A 27,534-nucleotide genomic window follows, 5' to 3' on the forward strand; every position below is an offset into this window, starting at 1 on the left:
GTCATGATGTATCACTTTCTGAGCATTAAGAGATCAGAGCAGCGATGGGGCACAGATAAAGCGTGATGTGTGTGTGTGGGGGGGGGGGGGAGTCACGCTGCGATATGAAAGATAAATCTATCCAAAGCATACGAACTAGGGGAGATAGCCTTTTTTTTTAACACTCTCTAATTTGTATTTATTTTGAATGGTAAATCTGTGAAGAGGCGGTCATTTGAAAACAAGGAGAACAAAGCTTATATAAAACGTAGTTGTATCAATTCGTTTGGATCGGTTATGTAATTACATATGTCATAGATCTAGACCAAATACAATACATCTGTGCCATTACAAATATTTTGAACAATTGTTTTCGTTATCCCATGTTTAGCATCTATCACTTATATCGATCTAGATTGGTTTTGGGGGGAGGGGGGGGGGAGGAGGAAGAGAAAGAATTATGCATCTGGGTGATCGCTTTTTTAAATGCATTTATATATTTAAAAAAAAGGTTTATAGTTGTCTATTGTTAGTTTCAAACTTTTCTCACTACAAAGTATAATACTCAACTTATACCACCTTACCAGTTAAGTGCAATTTCTTTCCATTGTACGAGATACCAAACAAAATAATTAATTACCAACAGTTTATTAACTAATTTGTAATTGGTTAATTTTTAAATTGATTCTTGTTTTGTCAGGTAAAAGAAATGATTGTGCAAAATTTCATCTTAAACCGAGATTGGATGGGGGAGAAATAATGTGTAAACATTTGACCAGACGGACAGACAGAGTGAGTTGATAGAAGCTTTGTAACAAAAAAAAAAAAAAAAGAGAACGTAACGGTTAAGGGAGGGGAATACAACTTAGTTACGGACAGCTGCAGCAGGGCCGGTCTTAGGCCACTGCAACCTATGCGGTCGCAGTGGGCCCCGCGCTTTCATAGGCCCCGCGCTAATTCTATGTGTAATTATTAATTGCAAATTATATACGAAAAATTTGCTGCACTAATTAAAATCTCCTGAAAACTCATCAAAATCTCATGAAAAATAGACAAAATTATCATTTGTGTGTGTCATTCCTACGCGCGTTAAAAAAAGGCAATGTCAGCTTTCTTGTAATAAAATGTAATGATCGGACAAATTTTCCCCCATAACCAATACCGTATTTACTTTTATAGTCACTGGCATAAAAATATGCCATAGGTTGCAAGATTAGTAAAGTTAAGTTAACTTGATCGCAATTTTGTACTTAGAAAAGAATGAAAAAAAAATGCAAAGCCGAATTTATTTTCTAATACAAAATCTTAATTTTCACTTACTATCCTTTTTCTCACCTAGACTAATCAGTTTCGCATAGGGCCCCGCAATTGCTAGGACCGGCCCTGGCTGCAAGGGGGAGGAAAGGGGGGGGGGGGTCTGGAGATTGGTCATCTAACAAAACAAACAAAATATATTCAAATAAAAGAACAATACTTTTTTTTTTTTAGAATAGTATGTCATTTTAACTGTCGTGTTTATGTTTGTAATGTTATCATGGCGCCTCGAGCCTACTATATTCGGTTTGTTAACAGCGCTCTATACATTAAGTTATTATTATTAACATATACAATGCCTTAAGCATTTGGCGGGTCCAACGAGGGGTGTACACAAATATTAAAGGAAAAAATACCCACGGGTTTTCCGGCGCCGCCCGATGTTTGTAAACAGTATTGGGAAGGGGGAATGAATGCACCTATAGAAGTCTAGACTTTTCCCCATCATTTTTATAGATACCAAGATGAAAAATGACATTTGGGAAAATGATAACTCATCAATAAGTATTTTGTCAAGTTCGAATGTTCTTGTTATGTTAATCTATCGGGGAGGTTTTTTATTTATGATTTGATATAAGGGGGAAAAAGGGGTAAAAATAAACGTGATTTGTTTGGTGTTACGTATTGGCCCGTTCTGAAACCTAGCAATAACAACCTGTTCTTCCCTGTTTTACTGCCAACAGTCGTCAGATTTCGAGGGTCCATTCCAAATTGTCCACACCCTGCCTGTTTTTCCGTTTTCCCGATTTTGGTGCCACTTTCTCTCGTCCATTCGCAAACAACCGTCCTACCCTGCTCAAATGTCTGTGGCTCTTCCGGTGAGTCCAGTTTGCTGCCGAACTTGGCAAGTCAGCCCTCTCGTTTCCTTCGTTACTGACATGCCCTGGTATGTACTGTAATGTCGTCCGAACACTGTTTGTCTTGAAGGCGTCCCGCGGTAGCCAGTGTTTTTGCCAGTGGTTCCAAAGGAAGCTCTCGGACTTTCTAAACGTAGTCATGCTGTTACTGACTAATGACTTTAGCATCAAATGTTTTCAGTCAAAGTGTTTGATTGAACCGTCCATTTACATAAACAGGTGTACACTTTTATGTCATCACAAGCAGATATAAACATACACACTCAAGTACCGTTACTTAAAAAAGAAATTTAATCAAGAGCAAGATGACGCAGGCAGGGGTGGGTGACGAGAGGGAAGTGTGTGGAACAATACCCACATGGCCACTTCCTCACAGTACAAGACGTGGGAACCAACGTCCAGATACACTACGTCAGGGGATGGCCAACCTTTTGCTTCCGAGCGCCAATCTTGTTCACTTCTCATTCAGATTCATTTCAGTACTTTCTCGCAATAAAAGATACAAGTCGACCGGCGGCGTAGCATACGCCGCTATTTTGTATGGCCGGCCCTAGGCCACTGCAACCTATGCGACCGCAGTGGACCCCGCGTTAATTCTAGGTGTATAAATTATTAAATTAAACCATTTTATAACCTATAACAGATTTCCCGCTGCCTCCTGTCGATTTACCAGGAGCTCCTGGAAATCTCCTGAAAATTGCAAAATATACTAAAAGTCCTGGAAATATCCGGAAATTATTAAAATCTTTTGAAAATTCATACAAATCTCCTGAAATATATAGACAATAATTGTCATTTTGGGGTGTCATTCAATATGGAAAACACCAATCCTACGCGCGATAAAAAAAAAACGGCATTATGCAATACACGTAATTGTGGAATCTAGTGAAAGAAGCTTCTCGCGCCTCAAACTAATGAAGAATTACTTGAGGTCAACAATTCTCGTAGATAGATTGAAACATTTGCTAATTCTTGCTATTGAGCGTGATCTACGTAGGAAACAGAATTCTTATGATATACTGTATGACTTCGCTACACGCAAGGCTCGTGTAGTAATTCTGTGCGTAGTAAAGAATGAATAAAATGTGAAGACGAATATATATTTTCTAATACAAACTCTTAATTTTCACTTATCATCCGTATCCCTACCCAAACTGGGCCCCGCGAAATCCGTTTCGCATTGGGCCCCACAATGGTTAGGTTCCGCCCTGCTATTTAGTGACGGGTGAATACAGAGTAGATTACTTGTTCTCTTTCCATGACTTCTTGGTCACAATGGTTAAGTCCGCCCTGCTATTTAGTGACGGGCGAATACTATTAATACTTGTTCTCCCTTCCCCCCTGTTGTTTTTTTTCGCCTCTAAAACTACGTGGGGTAACTCTAGTCCGTCCGACTTACAGAAATAAAAGAGTGATCTGTCTATTACTTAATGTCCAAACTCTTGAGCCATGAAGAGAATTTATATATATATATATAGATTGGTGTATAAAACATTGGTGTCTCAGAAGTGGACAATCTAAGATTCTTTTGAGCAAGATTACAGTTAAAGTAACTCTACCAGTCATTGACGGCTTAGTCTACTTTAAGTTTACTTTATTGGATAGATGATTTCCTAGACATGACTTTGCTACCTCTCATCATCTGGTTTTTCCTTAGAATGACTAAAGACCAATAAGTTCTTTAAACAAAAAGCTTAAATATGTAACATCAAAAACTCCCAAAAGTCCCACTACTAACGAAAAGAAAGAGTATATTTATTTACGAAAGAAAACCCAATACTAATAATTACATTAATTTGTTTAATAAAAATTTCGGCTGAACAGGCATGCTCTCTCTCCATTTTTTTTTTTTTTGAGGGTGAAATGAGCTACTTCTAATTGTGCTGCCACTTTTGGCGCATGTGTTGTAGGTTGGCCACCCCTGTACAACGTGCTCCAGCCGCTGGGGCACAAAGACAAGGATCGAAGTATTTTCTTTCTGACTTCATTGTGAGAGAAAGTATCCAATGACAGAACACAAAAACGTTCTAAAACATCTCAACCATGAAATTATATGGTGTACATAGTGTGTTGTACATAGTGTCTTGTACATAGTGTGTGACTGCTTTCAGAATGTCCTGATAAATCTACATTGAATCTAGGAAAGATTCAGGACTTGGTGAACAATTAAAATGTCTATTAAACATTTGTTTGGAGAACTTGTCCCCAAGACCACTCAGATCTTCAGCGCTCAGCCATGTCGTTCCTAAGAATACAACGTATACATAGACATGCAGTCTAGTAGAAGTATTTTTTTTTTGGGGGGGGGGGGCGGTGCTAATTTCATTTTTCAACAAGTGAACATATGTGGTCTCTCACACAAACTCTTGGGGACCACTGCGATTAAGTCTTACTCCAAACATTACTCTATTACTAGACAGCGGAGAAGCAAATCCTTCTTGTTCACATCCAAGCTAATGGTTGAACACAGACGTTTTGAAAACAAAATGGTTCGCCTTCAAAAGACCAAAATAACTTCTGGGGACGATACAGATGATGTTAAAATCTGAGTTTCAAAACCTCTTAGGTTGTTATTTTTTTTTAGATCTAACCGCTTAGACAACTCAAACTTGGAGACCGCTACAAACCCAATGGAAATATACACTGACTGTTTGTCTAACGCTCTGATACTGTACAGTCAGTAATAAGAGACTTCATTTAGAACAGAAACTGAGTAATAGCTGAAGATTATTGATTTTGTTTGTATACCCTACAGAAGCCTAGGGACTCAGTTTAGATTCATTTTGAGAAGGCAGACCTTTGATGGATGGCACAATCAACTGGCGCCATCTTGACAGATATTTTTCACGCGGTCCTAGTAGGTGAACTAAAAAAAAAAAAACCTTTCACGTTAAACATTATATTTTACACATACCTAATTATAATGTCGCCTATTATATAGCAAGATATTTCCTATACAAGTCCAGTCAAATGATCTTGTTTATCTTCAATGCCAAATACTCGTACTCGTAAGAGATAGACTTACACATTCACATGCATGCAGCCAGCAAGCTCTAAGAGAAACAGAAATCTTCAGGTCTTGGTATGTGCTGGTAGTAATGAGAACTATTGGTACATAAATGTGAATAATCTGAACTTCACAATAATTTTAGAACGGAATCAATGAATTCACGTGTTCTAAATCCATTTCTTTAAAGACTATTGTCTCATACAAGTCTCCATTAGAGTATACAAACACATGGGCAATGGGAAAAGGAAGGAAAACAAAAACGTAGATAGTACAACTGTGAACAAAGAAAGACTACATTGTCAGATATTTGTGTTGAGCGGTCCAAAGACAGCCGGGTAGTGCAATTGCTTCATATCTCTTTCAATAAAAGAACCCCCCCCCCCCCCCCCAAATCGGATTCAAACAAAACATTAGCAACTAATATTGCACTATTTGACAAGATCTCTCTGTCTCATTATGTATGTAGGCCCGTGTCTAAATGGGACTGAGTCTAGTGATGACAGCAATGCCGTGGAAACATGGCACGTAACCTATACCACTGACGAGACTCATTATCTAATAGCAAAGGAAAGCGAGGCCAGTGTCCATGCATCTATGTATTGTATTAACATACAGCGACCTTTCACATCATGGTCAGTTGATCAGTTGGAATGCACCTGAGACCTGACAGCGAGCTGGAGACGCAGAGGGAAATGCTAGTTTAGAAATTGGTACACAATGACAAGGGGGGCGCGCGCTTGGCTTCAGAACCTGAGGTCCTGGGTTCGAATCCCGGTAAAGACTGGGCTTTTGAATTTCGGGATTTTTAGGGCACCCCCGAGTCCACCCAACTCTAATGAGTACCTGACTTTAGTTGGGGAAAGTAAAGGCGGTTAGTGGTTGTGCTGGCCACATAACACCCTGCTATTTAACCGTTGGCCAAAGAAACAGATGACCTTAACATCATCTTGACCCATAGATCGCAAGATCTAAAAGGGGAAACTTTACTTTAACTTTTTACATACGACCAAGGCATAATTAAGACCTGAAACACAAGTAGGCTACAGTTACATTATTTCTTTAGGAATAATCTTCAATATTTTTATTTTTTTTACTTTAGGACTCATCTCCATTATTTGTTCATCTATATTATGCTTAAATAAACATCGCAGAGTGGACGTGAGGGCATTTTTTAAAAAGTGGGCAAATGTGACAGAAGGAGTATCCATAACAAGGGCAAAGAAACAATCCAACATTTCTCAAAAGTAAATGCGATTCTTGTCTTCAAAATACTAAAATAGTTCATACATACAGATGTAAATCCGTATCACAGAATAAATGTGATAGCATTTCTTATTCCTTTTAGCATAAGTATAGAGGTATTCTTCCTTTCTCTTGCAAATATTTATATTGTTTTCAAATAACATGTTTCAGTTAAAAGACTTCATCACTTTCAACCTTCAACAAGTTTTTGCATGTCGACAAATGTGGCAATGTAGAGTAGATGTTACATAAAAAAAAAACTCCATGGATAAATAAAAATGAGTTCATTAATAGGCCCTTTTTTATTTCTAGAAAGAACGCAAAAGAGTTGAACTCAAACGATTGAACCAAAAAAAAACCAACTTTATCACCCCACCTAATGGTACCCATTAGAGCTGGGTGGACGCCCTAAAGATCCCGAAATTAAAAATCCTAGTTCTCACCAGGATTCGAACACGGTACCCACGCCTACCATCTGGACTCCATATTTTAGTTATTGCACCTTCCCCCTTTTTGAAAAGCACACACTATAACCCAGAATGAACATCAGACTATATTCAGGGTTGCTTGAACCAATTAAATATTGGTTATACATCGAAGTAAAACATCCCACTCAATTTTGATATAGATCAGGGACTGAGAGACTGGAAATTCTGACAGCCTCCAAGAATTCTGTTAGAAAAACCTCCAGACAGTGCTGGCTGCTGCTCTATTTAACCCTGGCTTTTTTTCTGTCGGCTAGATAAGTTATCAAGTTTTGTATCAGCTTACCTGGCCAGTTAGTGAAGGTAATATTAGTTCTTTGACGAGATGGACTTCAAAGAGATTATACCCAAGTTAATCTTAGCGAGTGTACAATGTGAAATTGATGAAATTTGGAACAAACACAATATCAGGAGTCTTTGGCACAGAACTATTGGTGACTAGTTGAAGTACACTCCAGTGAAACATAATCCTGGTAAGTCACTATTGTACAGAAATAGTTGTCATGAGGCACAAAGGGACTGTACTTGGGTTTCCATGTAATTATGTTACAAAAGTATTTAGATCAAGATTAATTTATATCAAATTTCTCCAAATTTAAATGGATCTTTGTTCTATACCGGTTCGTTTAATATTAAATTCTGGTGTAAACCTAGTCAAGCCAACCAAGACAGCGGTCCAGTGAGCATACACAAAGAAATCTTTATATGGTTTGACGATATCAACTAATCAACAGCTGACGTAACCTTGTAATCACAAGAAGTAACGAGATATCTAGATTTACATTTTGAAAGCACAGGAAGATTCATTGCCATTCCAACCACATGTACACTCAGAAAATGAAACGCGAAAAAACGAAAAACCACCTTTGCTTTGTAAATAACATATTCATTATTATTACAGGTACAGACTATATGGTTGTATCCAACCTTGAACTGGTCATCCTGCTGTCAGCATGGTAGAGTATGCTGACTTGTCTAAATCATTCTTGTGTTTTCAGGTCTATCTAATCCGTAGAAAGGAAACAGCTATCACAAGGGGATCAAAGTAGCACATGATCCTACACAAGGTCAACTTTGGAGGGTCAACTGGAATAGAACACAACAATTACTGCTTAGAACAACTCCGTGAGGAGTTCAAAAGTTAATTGTTGCCAAGTCTCGACTCGCCTCCCTTTCTCGCGACTAACGCGCGCGTGCTAAAAGAAGCGAGACGCTGTCATGGTGTGTTCCTGGCCGTCCGTGTGTTTGAATGACTGATTGGATCATCTCCCTCAACCGATATGTTGCCCCCTCCCCCTGCCTCCCCTTTCTTAAAACTGACCCAGCACATCAATATTACCAGCATCTGCAACAGCCACAGACACGCACAAATAGCAGTGAATGCAGAAGATTGGAGTTGTTCAGCAGCGTAGTGCCCCCCCCCCCCCCAGTAATGCAACAAATATCTTTCTTCCTTTTTTATGTCTTCACTCCAGACACAATCGTGTTTTGTTCTTTCTTTCTTTCCACTAGGCCCAGTCAATATTACTCTTTATTAATTGTTGACATCGTATTAAGTGTCTTTAACCAGACCGCTGTCTAGGAAAACGTATGGTCCACACACAGGGCTCAAGAGCAATATAGTTCTATGCTAGGGCAGCTAGGCCAACGCAATGAAAAACCCTGTCAGATCTACAGCATAATCATTTTGTACAAAGCTTCTATCAGCTCACTCTGTCTGTCTGGTCAAAAGTGAGTACGTTATTTCTCCCACACCCAATTTAGGATTAATCTGAAATTCTGCACAATTATTTCTTTTACCTAAAAAAAGAAAATAACCAATTAATTAATTAAATATTGGTAATTATTTATTTTGTTTGGTATCTTGAACAAGGGAAAGAAATCGTACTTGACAGATGAGGTGGTATAAGTTGAATTAGTCCCCTTGAGTCCTGAGTGAACATTTTTTATGCAGTTAAAAAACGATTATGCAAACATTCACAAGATACCCTCTCCCCTTTTTTTTTCTTTCATTCCCTTCCCCTTTCCCAACTGGTCCAGACAAGTGATAGGATCATAGTGCATTGAGAAAGCTAAACAAAAACATTGGTAAAAATATTTCTATCGCACAGATAGGTCCAGGTCGACCCTACATATAAGTAGATGACGGATCCAAACTAATTGATAGAATTACACTTCATTTCATTTTTGTAAGCTTTTTTTTTTAAGAATTTTTTTTAATGCAGTTCTTGTTGACCTTTATTTCAAAGCAACAACCTTTTACAATTAGAGAAAAAAAAAAGTAATTTGACGCACAAAAGGGTTTTGACAGATGCTGAGGGAAACAAAAAGATGAAATTCTGACTGGCCATACCAAAGTCACAAAGAACTGACCGTATGAAATGCACCCACTGCACTTTTCACAATGAACACAGTTCCTTGAAATCAACAAAATATCAATCAAGCTATGGTATGCATCAAACCTCAGGGGACACAACTCGTGGCTGGTAATTTGCAACGGTCGACGTGATTTCTTTACGATACATTGAGCACATAGCTGGCTAGTAGAATCAATACGCTGACTAGATGTAGATCTGCTTGGTTTTCTCTGAGGTGGCCTAATTTTCAAACCAATACATGAAGGGAATGCTAGAAGATTATTTGAGGCACTCTCCAGGCAGAGGAGGTTAGATCATCTAGTTCTTATGTAACCACGTCTTCCACTGGATCACGAAATAGTCACCAAAACATTAATACAACAATCAGAAAAAAACTTTGTTTTTCTCCATTTGATATATATATATATTATTTGGCTTTTTTTATTTCGTAAGGGAAGGGACAAAAGTATTTTGGGAAAGATGTCTAGACTTGCCACTAGAAACGTAGCATGTGTGTAGAAAGATGACAAGGGACACAACTAAATAATAATGAGAGAGATTTAGGTTGCTAGGACTAAATGTCTCCCTACAGCCAATCCAGTTCCCTCACAGCACCTACAATTTGGAGAATGTTAATAACCCACGTGGTGAATGAGGCACGTCTTGATCATTACACCCCCAGCTCTGCATGTGTGACAGTCTATGTCTGTGTGGATGTGAAAGGTTCAGTTCCTCGCCCTGAGCAGAACATGTTAGCAGATGTGAAGATTTCATTGAATGCTTAGAAACACCTTCAAACCACGACAAACAAAATGAAAAATAAACAAGGTTACAAAGACAGTTTGTGTGGAAACACAAACTCAAAATCGGCCCCCGAAGTGGTCCACCCAGGCAGGCTTCAATATTTTCAGAAAGAACATCCGAATGAAATCATATCAAAGACAAATAACTGATAAGAATGGAAAAAGAAGGTTGACAGATCTTGTGTAGTGCCCAGCAGATCAAAGGATAGGTGAAGGTGAATGTAAAGTTAGATGTGAACCTGGTCTAACTAGTTCCCCTTTCAGACCTTGTGGTCTACAGGGCAGATGATGTAAAGTTCATCTGTTTTTGTGGCCTACGGTTAACGAGGGTGTCATGTAGCCAGCACACCGACCAGCCGCCTTTGCTTTTCCCCAACTAATGTCAGATACCCATTAGGGCTGGGTGGACTCAGGGGCGCCCAAGGATTCCGAAGTTGAAAATCCTGTCTTAACCAGGATTCGAACCCGGGACCCCCGGTTCGGAAGGCAAACGCTTTACCACTCAGCTACAGCGCCTCCCCCGGCCTAACTGATGTCTAATAATTGCTTTGAAAACGCTCAATCTCTAATTCGAAATTAACAATATCTCCATCTGGTCTGCTCCAACATGCGAAAAACAAAACAAGAAAATGCAGTTTACAAGATTACTATTCGTTTTAAATAATGTCTAACTTATAATGCATACTAAATAGATTTTTTCTCTTTAAAAAAATAGTAAACACTTGTTTCTGTGTAAATATAGTACTTAGTATAACAAAACTTACTTAACAATACAAATATAAAAACAAAACTTTTTGACAAAAAATCTACAACTGTTTGCATAAATGTGTTAAAAATAAGTACAGGCAGTGGTCCCCCCTAATAAAGAGCCTCAAGTGTATTGAGTGTTTAATAGTTAATAGTCGTAAAAGTGGTGTATTTTTATGAAAAAAACTGCTTGCATAATTGATTTAAAAAATTAGATTTTTCGCTTACAGAAAAGAAAAAAGTAGCCGTTGCATCAGAACTTTGAATGGTCTAAAATATTGTGATGTCTGATTTTCACTATCTTTCCTAGTTTACGAGATCTAAACGGGATGGACGGACAGACATTTCACACAAAACTAATAGCGTCTTTTCCCCTTTCGGGGGCCGCTAAAACACAACTTTGTTTTTTTTTTTTTTAAAGCGTATATTGTGTGAAGGGAGTGCACCATTCAATCGCTGACATATCTATTAATATTGCAAGGTTTATCTCTCCTTTTCTATTTAAAAATAAAATTAAATATTTACCACTTATTGTTAACTAATTGGTTAATATTATTTTTAATCCATTCCTGTGCTGTCAACGACAATGAATAGTTGTGCAAACTTTCAACTTGATCCGAGAATGGGAAGTCGCGGTGCCTACATTTCCAGACACCCTCCCAGACAGACAGACTAGGTGAGAATAAGCTTTGTAAAAAGAAACTACTAGGGACATAGGGCGGCCTTAGAAGTGAAAAAGGTTCAATTGAATGTCTTCTTCTATGTATCCCAATGACCAAGATTAAATATTGGGATCTCGTAGCTAATAATCTCACGTATGTGTGAATTTTGTTCGCCTGCATGGATAGAGCGATACGAAAGTGGAAAGAAATGTCAGGCTTTAAATAAATCCAACAGATTCCACTCGAAAGGTTCAACGGGAAAATATGGAGGAAGCCTGGAAGGGTAAGGAAAGGAGATGTCACATCTGCAAGTGTCCTAATGTTCGCTAAGAAGAAGCTGGAGTGTGTTTCCCAAACTGTGTTCCGGGGAACCCTAGATTTCCACGAGGCCTGAATAAGGGTTTCACGAACTACTGGAATAATTAACTAGTAGGCCACCATGTGAATTAACCTCTCTAAAGAAAAATAAGCAAAGTGTCCTGCTAAATACTCAGAATTTTGGAAACACTGTTCTAGTTCTATCTGACATCATAACAGTATAAAACTAAAGTACGCTATGCAGACTGTGTAAAGACAGTCACCACTAAATCAGTATCATCTCGCATCGTTTGAAACAGACAAGTCAGCATTTTACATGCCAACGAGGTGCACAATTAGTGAGCTCTTGCATGCTAAGGGCAATCACCAGGGTGTTACAACACATATACGCCAAGAGGAAAAAAAAAGGTGAGGAGGTTCATAGTGAGATCGAATTTTTGAAACCTGAAGAATCGGTCAACCTGGCATGTTTGTTTGTTGTTTTTTAAAGGAGCTATATTTTTTTTCAGAAATTGTGCAATATAAAAAAAACAACCAAATAATTGTTATAATGAGTGTTCTATAAAGTACAATCTTTGACATAATTGAACGTTGAGAGGCATGATCAAACCTAAATAACATATTGTCACTACGGCACTGGGAATTTAAGGAGAGCTCAAAGTCAACTATGACATTAATAGTTGAAAGGTATACAAGAATGTATTAAATTGGACCTCATTTATATGATATCCGATAAAGACAAACTGCAAACACTTAGAATCAAATACAAACAATCAACAGCTAAAAATAACAATTAGAACAAAAACTGAACAAAATAAAAAAAACAAAACAAAAAAAAAAGCGAAACTCAGTCCATCCTACCAAGTGGACAGTTGGTCATCCGAAGAATAAAAACATGGGCAGAACCTGAAATCGTTATGTGCATAGATAAACATACAAAAAATAAAAACCTAGTTCATTACCATTGTAATAAACTAACCAAAACGTACATATCAAATACTAAAATGTTAATAAGAGGAAAAGGAAGTCAATAACTGTTTCTATGTGGTTTGAAGTGCACGTTTTTCTGTCTTGAAATTTAGATTCTATACGAAACGAATAAAACAACTTTAGATTATATTACGGTGCAGAATAAAAAAAAAAAATTCAAAACTAAACCCAGGATAAACTGTGCAGAACATATTTGTTAGTAGTGAACTATTTGTGAATACCAGAATCTGAAACTAAAGCTGGGTTAAAAAAAAAAAAAGGCACTAGATTTCCTATACACAGACCTGGTAGTAATGACGAGCTACACAAGTCTTGGACAGTAAGGACAGTAACTTTTAGACTGCGCAATACAGACGAGAATAAATCTAAACATTTTCAATGACGTCAACACGTCACGTGAGTGGCAGTACTTTAAGTACATAGAAAGTTTAGAACTAGTAGATTTCTGAGACTTGACGAAGATGTAAGAAGACTTAGGGACCAAACTCGAGGACTCAGAAAAGAGACTGATTTAAAACTAAGAAAAGAGACTGATTTAAAACTATTTCTAGTCAGAACTAATTGGTCAGTCTTTTAGTAATCATTTTTTTTCTTACTAAAACTAATTTGAGTTATTACAAATAAACATTACAGAGAAACAGATTTACATTAAAATAAAAAAAAATAATATCAAAGAAACTTAGAGAAAGTTGTTTAGTTACATTAAATAGATATACTACGAACCTTACAAAATAACAGACACAATAATAAACAGTACAGAAGTTTCAACTTATTATAAATAGCCCAGATAAACAGTTGAGTTTAGCAGGAATCTACTACAGTGATCTAAGCTATTCTATTAAATGCCACACACAGACTATGCAATAATTCTCAAAAGCCCAAGGTGCTATGTTATTTTAGTATAAAGTGAAACAAGGTAACATTGGACAACGTACAATCCTAAATCTACCTTCACCATAATCTGGAGCTAATAGTTACAAATGAAAAGGTTGTGTAGAAATAAATCCTTTGAAAAGTTCACCCCGGTGTTGAAACAAAGTGTAAGGAACTTGTGAGTTGATTTCTGCTGGCATGACTTTATTAGCACTGATGGTAAGCAAAACAGTTATTGTCATCCTAGTTAAATAGCGACTAGTGCTTCTCAAACTATACTAGCTTACAAATAACACTAACAAGTTACTCTATTTAGAAATGAGGAAATGAGTCCTGGATGTTTGCAAAGCATAATATATTTTATTTAAAGCATTTGATAAATTTTCATTAAAATATTTACAAATACATCGAAGAACTTAAAATTTAGCTTATCTTTATTCACTCATCATAATGTCTAACAGATAAATGTAAAACACTAACTTAAAGGTTTGAGAAGCACTAACTGAATATAGAACTAGATTAAAAAAAAATACAAGTCCAGAAGTTAAAGAAAAGCAAACCACCTTTCATTGTAACCCATTCTTGCTGAGTTCTATGGCGGGACTTAGTGATAGACAGAGAAGTAGAGAGAGAGAGAGAGAAGATGTTACTAATTAAAGAAAAGGCTGAGCTATTCGACTACTTTTTAAAGCTCTAGCAAGGCTTTTAGTAGAAGAGGATGTTATCTAGGCTTTAAGTAGAGGAGGATGTTATCTAGGCTTTTAGTAGGAGAGGATGTTATCTAGGCTTTAAGTAGAGGAGGATGTTATCTAGGCTTTTAGTAGGAGAGGATGTTATCTAGGCTTTGAGTAGAAGAGGATGTTATCTAGGCTTTAAGTAGGAGAGGATGTTATCTAGGCTTTTAGTAGGAGAGGATGTTATCTAGGCTTTGAGTAGAAGAGGATGTTATCTAGGCTTGAGTAGAAGAGGATGTTATCTAGGCTTGAGTAGAAGAGGATGTTATCTAGGCTTTTAGTAGAAGAGGATGTTATCTAGGCTTTAAGTAGAGGAGGATGTTATCTAGGCTTTTAGTAGGAGAGGATGTTATCTAGGCTTTAAGTAGAGGAGGATGTTATCTAGGCTTTTAGTAGGAGAGGATGTTATCTAGGCTTTGAGTAGAAGAGGATGTTATCTAGGCTTTAAGTAGGAGAGGATGTTATCTAGGCTTTTAGTAGGAGAGGATGTTATCGAGGCTTTGAGTAGAAGAGGATGTTATCTAGGCTTGAGTAGAAGAGGATGTTATCTAGGCTTGAGTAGAAGAGGATGTTATCTAGGCTTTTAGTAGAAGAGGATGTTATCTAGGCTTTTAGTAGAAGAGGATGTTATCTAGGCTTTAAGTAGAGGAGGATGTTATCTAGGCTTTTAGTAGGAGAGGATGTTATCTAGGCTTTGAGTAGAAGAGGATGTTATCTAGGCTTGAGTAGAAGAGGATGTTATCTAGGCTTTTAGTAGAAGAGGATGTTATCTAGGCTTTTAGTAGAAGAGGATGTTATCTAGGCTTTAAGTAGAGGAGGATGTTATCTAGGCTTTTAGTAGGAGAGGATGTTATCTAGGCTTTGAGTTGAAGAGGATGTTATCTAGGCTTGAGTAGAAGAGGATGTTATCTAGGCTTTTAGTAGAAGAGGATGTTATCTAGGCTTTAAGTAGAGGAGGATGTTATCTAGGCTTTTAGTAGGAGAGGATGTTATCTAGGCTTTTAGTAGAAGAGGATGTTATCTAGGCTTTTAGTAGGAGAGGATGTTATCTAGGCTTTTAGTAGAAGAGGATGTTATCTAGGCTTTTAGTAGAAGAGGATGTTATCTAGGCTTTTAGTAGAGGAGGATGTTATCTAGGCTTTTAGTAGGAGAGGATGTTATCTAGGCTTTTAGTAGAAGAGGATGTTATCTAGGCTTTTAGTAGAAGAGGATGTTATCTAGGCTTTTAGTAGAAGAGGATGTTATCTAGGCTTGAGTAGAAGAGGATGTTATCTAGGCTTGAGTAGAAGAGGATGTTATCTAGGCTTTGAGTAGAAGAGGATGTTATATAGGCTTGAGTAGAAGAGGATGTTATCTAGGCTTTGAGTAGAAGAGGATGTTATCTAGGCTTTTAGTAGGAGAGGATGTTATCTAGGCTTTTAGTAGGAGAGGATGTTATCTAGGCTTTTAGTAGAAGAGGATGTTATCTAGGCTTTTAGTAGAAGAGGATGTTATCTAGGCTTGAGTAGAAGAGGATGTTATCTAGGCTTGAGTAGAAGAGGATGTTATCTAGGCTTTGAGTAGAAGAGGATGTTATCTAGGCTTGAGTAGAAGAGGATGTTATCTAGGCTTTGAGTAGAAGAGGATGTTATCTAGGCTTTTAGTAGGAGAGGATGTTATCTAGGCTTTTAGTAGAAGAGGATGTTATCTAGGCTTTTAGTAGAAGAGGATGTTATCTAGGCTTGAGTAGGAGAGGATGTTATCTAGGCTTGAGTATAAGAGGATGTTATCTAGGCTTGAGTAGAAGAGGATGTTATCTAGGCTTTTAGTAGAAGAGGATGTTATCTAGGCTTGAGTAGAAGAGGATGTTATCTAGGCTTTTAGTAGAAGAGGATGTTATCTAGGCTTTTAGTAGAAGAGGATGTTATCTAGGCTTGAGTAGAAGAGGATGTTATCTAGGCTTGAGTAGAAGAGGATGTTATCTAGGCTTGAGTGGAAGAGGATGTTATCTAGGCTTTTAGTAGAAGAGGATGTTATCTAGGCTTGAGAAGAAGAGGATGTTATCTAGGCTTGAGTAGAAGAGGATGTTATCTAGGCTTTAAGTAGAGGAGGATGTTATCTAGGCTTTTAGTAGGAGAGGATGTTATCTAGGCTTTAAGTAGAGGAGGATGTTATCTAGGCTTTTAGTAGGAGAGGATGTTATCTAGGCTTTGAGTAGAAGAGGATGTTATCTAGGCTTTAAGTAGGAGAGGATGTTATCTAGGCTTTAAGTAGGAGAGGATGTTATCTAGGCTTTGAGTAGAAGAGGATGTTATCTAGGCTTGAGTAGAAGCGGATGTTATCTAGGCTTGAGTAGAAGAGGATGTTATCTAGGCTTTTAGTAGAAGAGGATGTTATCTAGGCTTTAAGTAGAGGAGGATGTTATCTAGGCTTTTAGTAGGAGAGGATGTTATCTAGGCTTTAAGTAGAGGAGGATGTTATCTAGGCTTTTAGTAGGAGAGGATGTTATCTAGGCTTTGAGTAGAAGAGGATGTTATCTAGGCTTTAAGTAGGAGAGGATGTTATCTAGGCTTTTAGTAGGAGAGGATGTTATCGAGGCTTTGAGTAGAAGAGGATGTTATCTAGGCTTGAGTAGAAGAGGATGTTATCTAGGCTTGAGTAGAAGAGGATGTTATCTAGGCTTTTAGTAGAAGAGGATGTTATCTAGGCTTTTAGTAGAAGAGGATGTTATCTAGGCTTTAAGTAGAGGAGGATGTTATCTAGGCTTTTAGTAGGAGAGGATGTTATCTAGGCTTTGAGTAGAAGAGGATGTTATCTAGGCTTGAGTAGAAGAGGATGTTATCTAGGCTTTTAGTAGAAGAGGATGTTATCTAGGCTTTTAGTAGAAGAGGATGTTATCTAGGCTTTAAGTAGAGGAGGATGTTATCTAGGCTTTTAGTAGGAAAGGATGTTATCTAGGCTTTGAGTTGAAGAGGATGTTATCTAGGCTTGAGTAGAAGAGGATGTTATCTAGGCTTTTAGTAGAAGAGGATGTTATCTAGGCTTTAAGTAGAGGAGGATGTTATCTAGGCTTTTAGTAGGAGAGGATGTTATCTAGGCTTTTAGTAGAAGAGGATGTTATCTAGGCTTTTAGTAGGAGAGGATGTTATCTAGGCTTTTAGTAGAAGAGGATGTTATCTAGGCTTTTAGTAGAAGAGGATGTTATCTAGGCTTTTAGTAGAAGAGGATGTTATCTAGGCTTTTAGTAGAGGAGGATGTTATTTAGGCTTTTAGTAGGAGAGGATGTTATCTAGGCTTTTAGTAGAAGAGGATGTTATCTAGGCTTTTAGTAGAAGAGGATGTTATCTAGGCTTTTAGTAGAAGAGGATGTTATCTAGGCTTGAGTAGAAGAGGATGTTATCTAGGCTTGAGTAGAAGAGGATGTTATCTAGGCTTTGAGTAGAAGAGGATGTTATATAGGCTTGAGTAGAAGAGGATGTTATCTAGGCTTTGAGTAGAAGAGGATGTTATCTAGGCTTTTAGTAGGAGAGGATGTTATCTAGGCTTTTAGTAGGAGAGGATGTTATCTAGGCTTTTAGTAGAAGAGGATGTTATCTAGGCTTTTAGTAGAAGAGGATGTTATCTAGGCTTGAGTAGAAGAGGATGTTATCTAGGCTTGAGTAGAAGAGGATGTTATCTAGGCTTTGAGTAGAAGAGGATGTTATCTAGGCTTGAGTAGAAGAGGATGTTATCTAGGCTTTGAGTAGAAGAGGATGTTATCTAGGCTTTTAGTAGGAGAGGATGTTATCTAGGCTTTTAGTAGAAGAGGATGTTATCTAGGCTTTTAGTAGAAGAGGATGTTATCTAGGCTTGAGTAGGAGAGGATGTTATCTAGGCTTGAGTATAAGAGGATGTTATCTAGGCTTGAGTAGAAGAGGATGTTATCTAGGCTTTTAGTAGAAGAGGATGTTATCTAGGCTTGAGTAGAAGAGGATGTTATCTAGGCTTTTAGTAGAAGAGGATGTTATCTAGGCTTTTAGTAGAAGAGGATGTTATCTAGGCTTTTAGTAGAAGAGGATGTTATCTAGGCTTGAGTAGAAGAGGATGTTATCTAGGCTTGAGTAGAAGAGGATGTTATCTAGGCTTGAGTAGAAGAGGATGTTATCTAGGCTTGAGTAGAAGAGGAAGTTATCTAGGCTTGAGTGGAAGAGGATGTTATCTAGGCTTGAGTAGAAGAGGATGTTATCTAGGCTTGAGTAGAAGAGGATGTTATCTAGGCTTGAGTAGAAGAGGAAGTTATCTAGGCTTGAGTGGAAGAGGATGTTATCTAGGCTTTTAGTAGAAGAGGATGTTATCTAGGCTTGAGAAGAAGAGGATGTTATCTAGGCTTGAGTAGAAGAGGATGTTATCTAGGCTTTTAGTAGAAGAGGATGTTATCTAGGCTTTTAGTAGGAGAGGATGTTATCTAGGCTTTTAGTAGAAGAGGATGTTATCTAGGCTTTTAGTAGAAGAGGATGTTATCTAGGCTTGAGTAGAAGAGGATGTTATCTAGGCTTTTAGTAGGAGAGGATGTTATCTAGGCTTTTAGTAGGAGAGGATGTTATCTAGGCTTTTAGTAGAAGAGGATGTTATCTAGGCTTTTAGTAGGAGAGGATGTTATCTAGGCTTGAGTAGAAGAGGATGTTATCTAGGCTTTTAGTAGAAGAGGATGTTATCTAGGCTTGAGTAGAAGAGGATGTTATCTAGGCTTGAGTAGAAGAGGATGTTATCTAGGCTTTTAGTAGAAGAGGATGTTATCTAGGCTTGAGTAGAAGAGGATGTTATCTAGGCTTTTAGTAGGAGAGGATGTTATCAAGGCTTGAGTAGAAGAGGATGTTATCTAGGCTTGAGTAGAAGAGGATGTTATCTAGGCTTGAGAAGAAGAGGATGTTATCTAGGCTTGAGAAGAAGAGGATGTTATCTAGGCTTTTAGTAGAAGAGGATGTTATCTAGGCTTGAGAAGAAGAGGATGTTATCTAGGCTTGAGTAGAAGAGGATGTTATCTAGGCTTGAGTAGAAGAGGATGTTATCTAGGCTTGAGAAGAAGAGGATGTTATCTAGGCTTTTAGTAGAAGAGGATGTTATCTAGGCTTGAGTAGAAGAGGATGTTATCTAGGCTTTTAGTAGAAGAGGATGTTATCTAGGCTTGAGTAGAAGAGGATGTTATCTAGGCTTGAGAAGAAGAGGATGTTATCTAGGCTTGAGAAGAAGAGGATGTTATCTAGGCTTTTAGTAGAAGAGGATGTTATCTAGGCTTGAGAAGAAGAGGATGTTATCTAGGCTTGAGAAGAAGAGGATGTTATCTAGGCTTGAGAAGAAGAGGATGTTATCTAGGCTTTTAGTAGAAGAGGATGTTATCTAGGCTTTGAGTAGAAGAGGATGTTATCTAGGCTTGAGTAGAAGAGGATGTTATCTAGGCTTTTAGTAGAAGAGGATGTTATCTAGGCTTTTAGTAGAAGAGGATGTTATCTAGGCTTTAAGTAGAGGAGGATGTTATCTAGGCTTTTAGTAGGAGAGGATGTTATCTAGGCTTGAGTAGAAGAGGATGTTATCTAGGCTTGAGTAGAAGAGGATGTTATCTAGGCTTTTAGTAGAAGAGGATGTTATCTAGGCTTGAGTAGAAGAGGATGTTATCTAGGCTTGAGTAGAAGAGGATGTTATCTAGGCTTGAGTGGAAGAGGATGTTATCTAGGCTTTTAGTAGAAGAGGATGTTATCTAGGCTTGAGTAGAAGAGGATGTTATCTAGGCTTGAGTAGAAGAGGATGTTATCTAGGCTTGAGTAGAAGAGGATGTTATCAAGGCTTTTACTCACAATGCTGGGGAGGCATGCGGAGTGATCTGTCTGGACTGGGAGGCCGACGGAGGGGTGCCGCCTCCTCCTGCCAACTCTCTGTTACTTTTACCCTTTCTCTTGCTGAGCCGGCCCAGGCTCATGGTCCTCCTCAGTGTGCCCATCAGGGAGGTGCTAAATGGAAATGAATTGGATAGGGGGGAGAAGGGGAGTAATGTGCTGGAGTTAATGACAAACATGGACAAAGTTATAATCCTAACAAAACATAACTCTGACATGATCGGGCCAGGAAACAAGCGTGAGGGATGCTGTAGCAGAATCAATAGGAAACAAGAGATGGCGTGACATCAACTAGTGATTGTGCAGTGCATTCCTACTTGAGAACTCTTAGGAACGTTTTAGGCAGTGTAGGTGTAAAACACATAGATCTGGGTTAATAGTGCCAACAGAAGTCATTTAAATCAAAGTTATATTATTTGTTTAGAATGCTTTATAATATGTATAAGTTTATGAACATGATTAAGTCTGTGTTAAGTAAATGTGACCATGATCAATTTAAATTTCCCAACTCTGAAAGAAAATTCAGAGAGGATAAAAAGACTGACATTTTAGGACCTACTGTAGAATTGATTCTTTAACATTCATTTTGAAAGTTACTCAACGCATTTTTTTTTTATTTGAATTGTTTAACAATTTGTATTCAATGTTCTTATTCAGACTATTTCAAACATGGGCACATCCAACAGAATGCATGCAATACATTGAGTCACAAACAAAAAACATTATTTGTTCCTTGAATAGGTTTTTATTGACGTGACATGACCACAACATACTACTGTGTCCCGATACCCAGCACTATAATTAGCATGCAAATATGCATATATATTCCTACCTTTTAAGGAACAAATAACATTGAAATTTGAAAAAAAGAACAACATGCTTTCCCCCACAGCAATATATAAATTAACGAAACCAAACAAAATCAAAACTACAACTCATGCTTGTCAAAGAAACAAATCTCAAAGTAAGTAAACACTAAGAGAATGACATGAAAACATAGATCATACAATAAGTAGTAACTACATTAGACCTGATCTTGTAGCCATACATAGACTTGGTAGACGCTGGACACTACGGACACAACAGTTCAATTCACACGTACATCGCATGAAGGTTGGAGTTGCTTAATGCTTAATAAGCATATGTCAAACATGACACGCACATGTCATCAAATGCATCATGGATTCGGCATTCTATTTCAAATGTGTATTTCTTGACACCCAAGGACCGCTAGATACAGTGTACAGTGTACTTCTAGAGTTACTGAAGAAATACCAACATCCTTTGAGTTCCCTGTAGATGTATAGAACCAGGGGACTTGGATCCGTCATATCAATTGGACAAAACAACATTACGACCTGTACCAGATATATACAAGTTGGATGTTGGGTAGACAAACTTCAACCGTGTTATCGAATGTCTAGATCAGTGGACTCAGTGGTCAGTGGACTCAGTGGACTCAGTGGTCAGTGGACTCAGTGGCCAGCTGTTAAAGGGAAAGAAGCAAGGGAGTGTTCATGGACTGTTGATTTTTTTTCCAGGCAGATTTAAGACGTCAGCAGCACTCGACCTACTTTGTGCACAGAGTGACAAGTACGCTACTGAAAGGAAGAGATAGCTATGTCATGAAGTGGACAAACTACTAAACATCCCATGTGTGCTGCAGTGTGGGCTGTACAGATTTAGCAGAACATCAGTTTCATGAGCTGACAGACGCATTAAGAGAATGGTACAAGTTAAGCAATCGTATAAAGAGTTGGCTATAAACCAAAATAGATAGCAGCCTACAGCATGAAACAAATATATAGATATGTGTACGTTCCAAATACTGGAAAGGAAAAAATGTTTTTTTTTATAATGGAGCTTGTGGTTATCTCTTGTCATCCTAATGTCTAGTCTATGACAGCTTTAGTTGCCTATCAGAATGTCACTAGTTAGTCACTTCTAGTCTATGAGCGCTTTAGTTGCCTATCAGAATGTCACTAGTTAGTCACTTCTAGTCTATGACAGCCTTAGTTGCCTATCAGAATGTCATTAGTTAGTCACTTCTAGTCTATGACAGCCTTAGTTGCTATCAGAATGTCACTAGTTAGTCACTTCTAGTCTATGACAGCTTTAGTTGCCTATCAGAATGTCACTAGTTAGTCACTTCTAGTCTATGACAGCTTTAGTTGCCTATCAGAATGTCACTAGTTAGTCACTTCTAGTCTATGACAGCTTTAGCTGCCTATCAGAATGTCACTAGTTAGTCACTTCTAGTCTATGACAGCTTTAGTTGCCTATCAGAATGTCACTAGTTAGTCACTTTTAGTCTATGACAGCTTCAGTCGCCTATCAGAATGTCACTAGTTAGTCACTTCTAGTCTATGACAGCTTTAGTTGCCTATCAGAATGTCACTAGCTAGTCACTTCTAGTCTATGACAGCTTAAGTTGCCTATCAGAATGTCACTAGTTAGTCACTTCTAGTCTATGTCAGCCTTAGTTGCCTATCAGAATGTCACTAGTTAGTCACTTCTAGTCTATGACAGCTTAAGTTGCCTATCAGAATGTCACTGGTTAGTCACTTCTAGTCTATGACAGCTTTAGTTGCCTATCAGAATGTCACTAGTTAGTCACTTCTAGTCTATGACAGCTTAAGTTGCCTATCAGAATGTCACTAGTTAGTCACTTCTAGTCTATGTCAGCCTTAGTTGCCTATCAGAATGTCACTAGTTAGTCACTACTAGTCTATGACAGCTTTATTTACCTATCAGAATGTCACTAGTTAGTCACTTCTAGTCTATGGCAGCTTAAGTTGCCTATCAGAATGTCACTAGTTAGTCACTTCTAGTCTATGACAGCTTAAGTTGCCTATCAGAATGTCACTAGTTAGTCACTTCTAGTCTATGTCAGCCTTAGTTGCCTATCAGAATGTCACTAGTTAGTCACTTCTAGTCTATGACAGCTTTAGTTGCCTATCAGAATGTCACTAGTTAGTCACTTCTAGTCTATGACAGCTTAAGTTGCCTATCAGAATGTCACTAGTTAGTCACTTCTAGTCTATGACAGCTTTAGTTGCCTATCAGAATGTCACTGGTTAGTCACTTCTAGTCTATGACAGCTTTAGTTGCCTATCCCAATGTCACTAGTTAGTCACTTCTAGTCTATGGCAGCTTAAGTTGCCTATCCCAATGTCACTAGTTAGTCACTTCTAGTCTATGACAGCTTAAGTTGCCTATCAGAATGTCACTGGTTAGTCACTACTAGTCTATGACAGCTTTATTTACCTATCAGAATGTCACTAGTTAGTCACTTCTAGTCTATGACAGCTTTCGTTGCCTATCAGAATGTCACTAGTTAGTCACTTCTAGTCTATGACAGCTTAAGTTGCCTATCAGAATGTCACTAGTTAGTCACTTCTAGTCTATGACAGCTTAAGTTGCCTATCAGAATGTCACTAGTTAGTCACTTCTAGTTATGACAGCTTAAGTTGCCTATCAGAATGTCACTAGTCACTTCTAGTCTATGTCAAGTTTTAGTTGCCTATCAGAATGTCACTAGTTAGTCACTTCTAGTCTATGTCAGCCTTAGTTGCCTATCAGAATGTCACTAGTTAGTCACTTCTAGTCTATGACAGCTTTAGTTGCCTATCAGAATGTCACTGGTTAGTCACTTCTAGTCTATGACAGCTTTAGTTGCCTATCCCAATGTCACTAGTTAGTCACTTCTAGTCTATGGCAGCTTAAGTGGCCTATCAGAATGTCACTAGTTTCATGTCTTTTCGTGCGGATGTCTTACTTCCTGTGTAGCACTCAAATGTCTCCATGTATTCCGTGTAGTCTCGTTACTGCTGCTATGAAATGAATTTTAAAAAAAGACACATCAAGTACATCAGGTAGAAAGGGCGTTGACCCCTTCAATAAATGAACTACTGATATGAACTAGATTGATTAGCAAAGTGAATTCATCCCTCCAAGAAATATATGAGCTCTGACCATGATGAACAACAATGTCCACGTCTCTATCTCAGACTCACACTCACTCACACACACACAGAGACTACTCACCTTTCCTCATTCTGTACAAACTCCTCAACTTCCACATGTTGTTTACTCTTCTCAGACAGGATCCTCCCTCTCTTGGTACATACCTCCCGGCTCCTCCTGATCTTCTCGGAGGCCGAGGAGAATCTATCCCTGGAGATAGGTTTGCTCATCTTTAAAGATGTCCACAATTGTACTAGAGTGTTCACACTTAGCAATCCATGGATATCACAAGTCCATTACAGTGACAGTTCACATTGTCGTGTCTCTATAGAACTACTGTTTGTTCAGAAATATCCACAACTGTAGTCTAGTATGCCTACATTTAGCACTCAAGAGTCCACCAAAAAGGTCACATTGTGTGTTTCTAAATATGTACTATATTCATTCCTCTATCTCATATATCTCCACTAGTTAGAATGGCAATCATGCCAACACAGTAAAACAAAAAAAAAGGTGCATTCATCTCCTCGAAAGGCCGGATCCAAACAGTTCAATAGCCTCTCGGCTGAACACTTAACACTTGGCCAAGTCAAACAAAGCTCTTGTAAAGAGAGGTTTCAACCAAGAGACAGCCACAAACAACATTCCCAACTAGAGGCTCACCAAGGCTATGCCATTCTAAACAATCGATCCCATTCCGAGCTGTCTAACTGCAGACAAAATACGAGCCACTGATTTTGTTTGAATAATTAATGTTTATTTATAGAGAAAGTGTGTATGTGATGTGTGTGTGTGTGTGATTGTGTGCGTGGTAGTATGTTGATGAGCGGGATCTCCATTACGCAGTGCTATATTAGTAACAATTAGCATTGCTTGCCTCTGTTCATATTCTTCCAACGCCACGCTTCTTAAATTAACTCCCCCTTGGACCAGTTCCCTCCTTTGAGGCGACTTCCTACTTTCATAACAAATGTGTTGACAAAACACGTTGAAAACCAGGAGTATGAACGTGTATGCATCGCTTCAACATTTATAAGAAGGTCGGAGGTCATTCTGTTTTATGACCAGCGAGTTTTCATCTCCCCTTAGTTGTCAGCTGCCCGTACTCTGTAGTGACAAGATGGGTTACACATTAAGTTAGGAGCTGGGGCTACAACGGAAAGGTCTTTCAGCCAGGCACTGCATCGTCAGGACGTGATTTAGTGTTCTTTCACTTCCGCCGTTCAAGTTACACACGTGCACGCGTGCTAGCTGTCTGGGCAGGTGTGCGTGTTTTATTAAGAGCACGCGTAATATGAACCGGTGCAGCCTATCTAGTGCTAGGCGGGGTGCTACTCAGAGATGTACGGCTACACAGCTCTAAACGTGAAATGCAAGAGAAACGTCATGCTATGTTTCCACGTGATCCATCGCCTAACACTATGGGTGAGCACGAGAGTCCTGTATCAGTGATACTCCCGTGGCCAGAGTGACCGATAGATTACAGTATCCCATCAAAGAGAATGCAGTGACTCTCATTTAAGTGACAGTCCCAGCTACGTGAATGTGAGTAGCTTGACTGGACTGGTCGAGCAGAGACATAAGCTCACACACACGTGAACCAGAGGCACGTTTGTACATGTGTCAGTCCGTTAGTACATGTGTCAGTCCGTTAGTACATGTGTCAGTCCGTTAGTACATGTGTCAGTCCGTTAGTACATGTGTCAGTCCGCAGGCATAGACAATCTGATTGAAGATGTTATTCAATGCAATTGTGATAGTTTCAAATACTAATTCTGTACATGAACTGAACAAAAGCAAGCATAATAGTTCATTAGAACCAAACTGTCAAGCCAAGTCAACTTAAGTGACATTGTTTACTGTTAACTATCATAGTAGTGATAGTTAAACTTTAAGGTCAGAGCTTGAAAACTACACAAACACGCTTTGTCCTACAGATTCAATTTGTTGAGCTTCCATTCAAACGCTTTATAAACTAACCCAAGAAATAACTCAGAGTGACTGAATGGCAATGCTCTCTTCTATAGGAATTAAAAGCCAATATAACCTTTGTCGACCGATGATCGCAGCTCCCCAGCCCCCTATATCCGGCATTGAATCTATCTTAAAATACACGAGTCAAGTAGATATTTATAGTACTTTAAAAAAATACAATGTCAATTGTATTTTATGAGTTTAACTCCATCATACACTAACCATAAGTGACTTGAACAAATTATGTGTTGTCTAGACTAAAGCACACACGACGTAGGCGAAAAAAAAAAACTAATATAAAAAACACACAGGTTAAACATCGTGTCTACACTAAACACTAGGCTGCAGTAAATATGGCGTCACAAGAACTTTCCGTACAAGTGAAATAGTCCGCGTACACCCAGATGTGATGTTTTTATGGGATTACTTCACTGCGCTACGTCTACCCAGTTGGCCATAAACATGTTCCAGATATCAGTCTGACCATCACGATACCAGGGCACACCACCCTGCCTGCTTTATCTGCACCAACTTTGAAAAGCGGGGCAGTACACTGGCAGCCGGGCCCAGAGGTGGACACTTACTACATAAATACATCCAGGACCGTAGAACGAATTTAATCTCAAGACTAGCATCGGGTCTCCTATCATCTTGTCAAAAGTACGAAGTACTCACGATTCTCAAGTGTGGGGACACAAACTAGAGAGAAAACAACACAAGCCACTACATCAGCGCGTCTGTCAGAGTGAACTAGCAATAAACACAGGAGTGTTGTTCTAGTAACGTGGACTTACTTGTCTGTGTGTATCTAGCCGCAACACTCACTAACACACACACACACTAAGCGAACACACACACACAGACTTCATGAAAAAGAGAAAAAGGAAATGAAATAGAGAGAAGTAAAAAAAAAAGCCAAACCAGCAAAATAGTGGGACGGGAGGGGGGAGGAGGCCATGAAAGGTTGAACGTTCAACTGGCACGAACCCAAACGTGAGCTGACTTAGCGTACTCATCGGAGCATGCAGCAGACTAGGCTGGTAGACTGTTTTATGGTATCTACTTATTGAACAGGTAAAGAGAGGCTTTAATGGGAGGGGGAGGTCCATAATAATGACTAGTTGTTCCTGCTATCTAGAAATGTTTCCTAGTACCATTACCAAGTACAAACATAACAACAACAATAAATTGTCCCAAACTGTTTAGGGTTGTAATATAGTTGTAGACTAACACGAGAAGCTCAGGGAGAAGTAACAGCACTATCGTGACTCTTCCTAGTGATGTCAAATAGTTTCCTTCCAAACAAAGTCATGCAGCGACTAGTTTCATTCAAGCTATAAAGTCCCGTAGTTGAGCCGAGTCTGAATTCCAACG

The 27,534-nt window shown here is 38.5% G+C and overlaps 1 protein-coding gene across 24 annotated transcripts in view; it reads right to left on the reverse strand.

Moving 5' to 3' along the window:
• LOC106071147 (ras/Rap GTPase-activating protein SynGAP-like) overlaps nucleotides 1–27,534 on the reverse strand; it is a 212,801-nt gene that overhangs the window by 53,693 nt on the left and 131,574 nt on the right. For 16 of the 24 annotated variants that reach the window (XR_008779765.1, XM_056041130.1, XM_056041134.1 and 13 more), the window contains 2 exons: nucleotides 20,182–20,334; nucleotides 12,636–12,680 (listed from right to left, as the gene is read on the reverse strand). The exons of 1 other annotated variant lie outside the window; for it this stretch is intronic. Coding sequence is in view for 21 of the 23 variants with exons in the window: in XM_056041130.1 (XP_055897105.1) it covers nucleotides 12,636–12,680; nucleotides 20,182–20,334 (198 nt within the window). In the remaining 2 variants the exon portion in view is untranslated. Of the gene's footprint in view, nucleotides 1–7,173; nucleotides 8,185–12,635; nucleotides 12,681–20,181; nucleotides 20,335–24,267; nucleotides 27,009–27,534 lie in introns of those variants that run through there. 7 more of the 24 variants (XM_056041146.1, XM_056041148.1, XM_056041147.1 and 4 more) reach the window with 7 other exon arrangements.

This window comes from Biomphalaria glabrata, chromosome 9 (assembly GCF_947242115.1).
Source record: "Biomphalaria glabrata chromosome 9, xgBioGlab47.1, whole genome shotgun sequence".
Taxonomy (NCBI): Eukaryota; Metazoa; Mollusca; class Gastropoda; family Planorbidae; genus Biomphalaria; species Biomphalaria glabrata.